At 41.5% G+C, this 6452-nt stretch overlaps 1 protein-coding gene across 3 annotated transcripts; it reads right to left on the bottom strand.

Annotated features, from left to right (window-relative positions):
• Positions 1-201: 201 nt before the first annotated feature.
• Positions 202-6206, bottom strand: LOC123452094 (protein IQ-DOMAIN 5-like). 3 transcript variants are annotated; one of them, XM_045128677.1, is made up of 8 exons: positions 6071-6206; positions 4767-4920; positions 3643-3873; positions 3067-3294; positions 2394-2507; positions 1083-1344; positions 843-998; positions 202-651 (listed from the first exon to the last, which is right to left on the bottom strand). In XM_045128677.1, the coding sequence occupies exons 2-8, from the start codon at positions 4875-4877 to the stop codon at positions 521-523; spliced, it is 1233 nt and encodes a 410-aa protein (XP_044984612.1). In that variant the 5' UTR covers positions 4878-4920; positions 6071-6206; the 3' UTR covers positions 202-520. The 3 variants fall into 3 exon arrangements, with proteins under 3 accessions (XP_044984612.1, XP_044984613.1, XP_044984611.1); XM_045128678.1 differs by having other exon boundaries at positions 1140-1344; XM_045128676.1 differs by having other exon boundaries at positions 843-1344.
• Between the last annotated feature and the right edge of the window lie 246 nt (positions 6207-6452).

Genomic DNA, 6452 nt, shown 5'->3' with positions numbered 1-6452 from the left:
GGAACCTCCACGGATAAAAAAAGGAGAGCTCAATCATACTAGTACTCCTACAAGGCAGCACTGCAGCAGAAGCTTGTGTGTACAACCAACATACATGTATGAATGTATGATCTCTACTGCTCATACAGCACAGATTGCCCAAACACCCAGAAATGAAAAATAAGCAAACGAAATGAGAAATGAAACAAAGGAGCGTACATGTTTTGTCATCAGAAACGAAAAATTAAGACTTCACAACAGCACAATCACTTGTTTCAGCCTCCAGTTAGAACAGCATACAAAGATGGCAAAACATAAGCAAAACCAAGAATGGACAACACAACAACACCAATGGCAACCGGCAACCATGCACAATGGGAATGTCGAAACACGCCTGTCAATTTAGATGCGCAATCTTTTTACCGAAAAAAATTACTATGCACGGAGATAAGGCCTGCACAACTGGAGAAACGACACACCAGGAACGGAACGGAACTGAACTCATCTGCCCAAGTCAGATTGGAAACGGTGGTATGTGCAATTAGGCCTGCAACTCAACTTGCTTCCGGGCTTGGTTAGGCGCATTCGCCCGTGGTTTCGGGTCGGACTTGGCACTGATAGATCGTTTCGTCGGATTTCTGTTGGTTGTCTCCTTTGATGCTCCACCGCCGACTGTTAGAAACATCAAAACTGGCTGGATTATATACTGCTGGTTCATGGAAATGCATGGCAGAAAGAAGAGATATGTATATAGAAAGTGAGAGTTTAGAAACAACTAACATGAGAAATCCTTGGGATTCAGGCATGTATGCTAAGAAAACGATTAAAATGCTGGATGGGTGGTGATTATTTATATATTTTACCGTTATTTGGCAGGGACAGACGCTTCTTGGCCGATGTATTCAGCTGCCCGCGCCTTTCTTTCTGATTGAGCACAGCCAAGGAAGCTATATCTATGGGCTGGGAGCTGACTTCCTCAAAAGCCTCATCATCCGATTTCTGCTTTTGTTTGGATGTTCCTAGAGAGGTGGAAGGCAGTACACTTGACGATCGCCCAAATGAAGTGAAATTTACATCCGAATATGACTTCCTATGGTTTGCACCTTTCTTCTTGTTCAGGCCATTAGGAGGAGTGACTGTGCTTGAAGTTGGCGCCTTACCCTTTGGTGTGACCTGAGGTTTTATTTCCTCATCCTGATTGTCATCACACATTGGCATGCTTTCTTTGGCATTGTTGTCAAGTAACCTGTTCTCCCATGGACGTGCAGCCACCCATCTCTCTACCCAGTTTGATCCCCAGTGGTCGTCGTCAAGTTCGGATCCTTGCAGATTTGTAGGTTTCTGCTGCCTTAAACCAGCTTGCCGCTGATCAAGAGAATAACATAAGTTAATGACTTTGGAGAGGTTAATAGATGTGAAAAATTATTACAGAATTGTCAGCATGAGCATTAATCATCATCTACATGTTAAGATCGTTATTAAATGCTACCTATGTAAAACCAGCTACTGAACATCCCCTAAAAAATACTCCAGAATAAGAAGAGCAATACTTTCTGAAAGTGCCCTTCTACACCTGAGCTCAAACGAGCTCGGGATGAACAGTAACTCAAAAACCATAAAAAAAAATTAAAAAGATCTGAATTTTTTTACGGCAAATTTTAACAAATGTTTTAAGAGCTTGCAAAATTTCAGCACGAAATCACATTTGTGGAAGTCGTGGCAAGTAAAATTAGTGCTTCAATATGCTTTCAAAAATACATTTTCAGAGTATAAAAAAAATGCCACGACTTCCACAAATGTGATTTCATGATGAAACTTTGCAATCTTTAGAACATTTGTCAAAGTTTGTCATTAAAAAATTCAAATTGTTTGGACATTTTTAAAATATTTTTTCAAATTTACCGTTCACCCGAGCTCAAATGAGCTCGGGTGCAAAAAACTTCACGTCCAATACTTTCTCCTTTCTCTCGACTACTGAGCGAGGATACATGATCTTTCCTATTTTCTAGTTTACTATCTAAATTTCTAGTCTTCCAAGAGGTTGCCTTTAACCATACCAGTCATTTATGTTCATAAACATATGCAGCACCCGGTGAAAAAAAAACAGTGAAAAATATAAGCACATTAGATATATGGAATTACTGTTTCGGAAATTCCCACAAGAGTGGGTTTAGTCGGATCATAGTTTTCCAAAACATTGATTTACTATGAAAGTTGATGTCTTTTTCGCTAGAGTGTTAAATAATTCAAGAGGAGAGCAAGCATGAAACATATCTGCTAATTGAGTGACCTGATTAATGGATCATGAACAAGTGTACATTCAACAAACAGTTCGATTCTAGATCATCAAGTTAACCTCACTTAACAAGTTTCAATTAGTTAATGTGTTCTGGTATGGTACCCTCCAAAATTACCTGATGGGTCAACGCATATGCCATCGCTCTCTCGCGTTTTGCAGCAGCTTCCTGCCTTTTCAGTACTTTAGCTTGCATTTCGGCCACAGAACCAATACCGCCACACCACCCTTCCTGCATTTGTTGTTGCAGAAGTAAACAAAGTTATTCCTTAAATAGCATCTAATCGATAAACAAAATTATGCCACCCATGTATGACTTGCTCTATTTTTGCATTTCAGAAAGGAAAAAAATGGTCACCAAAAAAATTGTTAATGATCAACAGGTATAATGGTAATGTATATATTATTGCTGCAATAATTGGCAGAATATCAAAGGGTTGAAGAAAAATATCGTTCATTCAGGATATACAGCTAGGACAGATGCACAATAATTATATGATTGGTAGTTAGGAGCAAGTCAACCCTTGAAAATATTTTTTCTTGTCCCTAATCCATGTCAGCCGATGAACCGTGTTTAGTGCGAGTATGTGACGGCATGTATACTTCCATCCTTCAGCATACCGCTTGTAATTAACACACTGAATTTATAAAAATAAACTCTAATATCCAGTTTGTCTCCTTCCATGACTTGCACATGCATGTGTTAAAGTGTAGTTTGTGTAACTGAATGATAGATCGGGATTTAGGGACATACAGCAGCATATTTATTTCTGAGGGATTGGGTTGCCTACCTCAATTTCTCGAACATGGTTCTCACAATCATCTTGCTCAGGGACCTTTTTCCGTGCCACTTGGTTTTCTAATGCAACACCGGCTTGCCTTGCTCTGACACGAGCTTCGGCCCTTACCAGCTCGTGCATACACTGAAGTGTTTCTGCTGTCTGCTTTCTCACAATATGGCCCCTCACAAGGGCCTGGAGTAGAACTATACCTTTCAGTGCTCGCAAAGCCCGTCTAGCCTATTATGTACAGAAGCAACAAGAGATCAACATGTCAGAACCAGCAAACTATAAATAGATGCTTGAAACCATGAACTAAAATATTAGATGAATAAGAAATAATTACATATCTAGACAACTTATAATTTTAATTCAGGGATAAGATTTGTTTTCACTTGGTCGTTTCCTGATCATTGAAGAACAAATCTCTATTTCCCTTTGTATGGGCTGACAATCTCCGGGTTTAGTTAAACACGAATGTGGGCACATTCACTATATGAGAGTGGTAATGTTGCTTTCTCGACGTGGCAAAGAGAGTACATGATGCTATGCATTGTGTAACACACGGTGCTCAAAGATATAGCGTACCAAGAATGCCCGAAATGCAGACTGAATAACTGTTGCAGCCAAATCCCCTTCTGTAAGAAGTTCTTCGGTCAGAGAAACATGTGCATCACGTGATGCACTTTCTGATGAAACGGAATTTGAACCTAACTGTGTGTTGGTGCCATCCGTCGATGTTTCGTTAGGTACTGCAAGTTCTTCTACTGCAAGATCCAGAGAATGCTTTCGTTTGTGTAGCTGTCGAGCAGAAGAGCTCTGCAATATTTATCAAAACCATCATGATCGAAAAGTAGAGCAGTAACACTTGTAAGTCAAGTGGGAAGATTCTAAAAAACAAACCTTAATAGTGTACACTACTAATTAGGAATTCATGCTTGCAAAGTAATACTAGTACAAGGTACATGATAGACTAGAATACATATTACAGTCATACTTAAGGTTGATTTAAGTGGACATAAAATGAAATAGTGTATCAGAACTCTTACAGAAGCTATATGTAAATGAAATAGCAAACTCCTGAAGTGTCTGGAAGTTTAGTTTGGTCAAATTTACAAACTGACGCCTTCAGAACTAAAATAAACAATATGTTTCAAGAAGACATTACTTGAAAGAATAAAGGACAATGCAATCATCTAGTGATGCACAAATCAACCAGCTATCTGTTACAGACAAGTTAACAAATTTAAAACTTAGTACTAATTCAGCGACAATTGATATGGACCGGGGGGGGTACCAAATTTATAGTGTTTTTTAACAGCCCTACTCATCTGCATGGTATTTATAGTGTTGATACAACACTGGCATCCACAGAGTAACTCTGATTTTGGAACTACTGACAGTGGAGCAGAGCTGTTGAGCATCAAGCCCATGACAAAGACATGCCAACAACAGCACTTGTGTGGCATCTGACAAACCAAATTTGGTACACCATCCACTTCTGCAGTTTTGCTCATTCGTTAAGATTTGTCATGTTCCCAAATCCCCCATAGAAAGACAAAAACCAAAAGCATGCGCACCCATCAAGCTGTGCTCATAAAAGAAGAAAACAAAAACAAAAGACAAACAAACTAATCATAGGTCCACACCACATAGTTCAGCCATTCATTATGATTACGCGCTATAGACCCAAGGCGGATACCATGACTTACGGCTTCGCTGCTCTCGGCATTTTCTGCCTTTTCTTGATTTTCTGAACCCCGCCCCTTTTCCTGCTTTCTTATGCGAACCAGTGATTTAATCCACTTGGCCGAAATGCCCATGGTAACCCAGCCTTTCCTTTCTTCCAATCAGAGAGCCTAAGACCTGCATTCAGAATATTGCAATGTTACGGTGCTAAATAAGCAAAGCTGCTTCTGCTTGAAACTTAAGTAAAAGAAGAAAGATGACCCACAGCATAGAACCAAGAAAAACTACATAACAATTGCTAGAATCTCGCGCAGTGCATCCTACAATAAGAGTTCGCACATGCAAGTTGCTTCCAATGATTACTGGCTGTCCAGTAAAGAACCTAGGTTGTATGATAAGGTCAGTTGGAAGCAACAAAAATATTCTGCCATTCCTTGGCTGATGGTTTGCCATAAAAGTATACAATACCAGTCATGACTACGGCAGCAAACTAGCAGAGATGCTGATAGGTAATCCTACTCCACCACCTAATATACAGTACACGCAAGGATTTTTTGCACGCTAGGCCAAAATTGAAGAACAGTTCAGCAAACTAGTATCAAACCCAGAAAGGGAGAGAAACAGAGTTTCAGAAACTTAGGCATGGTCCTGCAAGATGTAAGCAGCATTTGTACCCTGTGAATGCAGCTAAAAACTGAGCAAAACTCACAAGTAGTAATTCCCAAGAGGGATACATTCCAACACGAAGATTTCAGGGGCTGCATTGCAGGCGCTAGGCGACCCAAAATGTAAGAAGTTGCAGAACTCCGAGATAAGAGTTAAGGCCCAGCCAGCAAGCACCTTGAAAGTTCACTGTAACCTTTACAGCGAATGAAGACACGGCCAGCCCCCAAAAAGAAACCCGGCTTTGAGAAGGAAAGAACGGGAGCGGGGCGGAGATTGTCAACAGAACCTCTTTACGGCACTCCGTTATAAATCTTGCGACAGTGCAGCGACTTGGATGGCACACGGATTCCATGAGAAAATTCAACAAGAACACACCGTGTACCCGCAATGGCAGTTCCAAGCCACCGAACGCGCGCACAAATCAGAACCGCAGGCCGCAAGACGAGCGAGCAGAGGGACGCAGAGCTCGGACGTTACGAAATTCCCCCAAAAAATCTGGTGAGAGCGGGGCTCGAATCAAAGAGCAGGCCCGTCAATCATTCGCTCGGGGGTCTCGAACTGGACCAAATCGCACCGGAGATGAACGCGCAGCCCAGAGGCGCTCGCCGAAATGCCTACTGGGGATTCTGGACATGGGATGGGCTGGGAACCTGGGACTCACCTGGGCGCCGAAGACGATAGCCTGAGACCACCAGGAAGCTGGAGAGTGGAGAGCATTCCTTCCCTCCCCTCCCCTCCGCCGCTCGCCTCTTCTGTCGCGCGTCGTGAGCCCCTCTTCTTTTCTGCCTCGGGGTGGTGTACTCTTCTTCTTCTCTCCCTCTTATTTGCGCACTTTTCGTTTCTTCGAAGCAAAAAAATAAAAATAAAAAAAGTTATGACAAGAGCTCACATAGAAATGATCTGTCGAGTGCTCACATCGAAAAAGTCTGACACCTCAGTTTTATCTCTTGCCACCCATTTCTATGAGGAGAGTTGTTGAGTAAATATTTTTTACTCAAACTAAGCGTGTACAACTTTTTTTTACTAAGGGCAATGCGGACGTT

The sequence above is a fragment of the Hordeum vulgare genome, chromosome 5H, assembly GCF_904849725.1.
Source record: "Hordeum vulgare subsp. vulgare chromosome 5H, MorexV3_pseudomolecules_assembly, whole genome shotgun sequence".
NCBI lineage: Eukaryota > Viridiplantae > Streptophyta > Magnoliopsida > Poales > Poaceae > Hordeum > Hordeum vulgare.
Note: the sequence above shows the minus strand (reverse complement) of the source record. Positions and strands in the feature narration are given on the sequence as shown.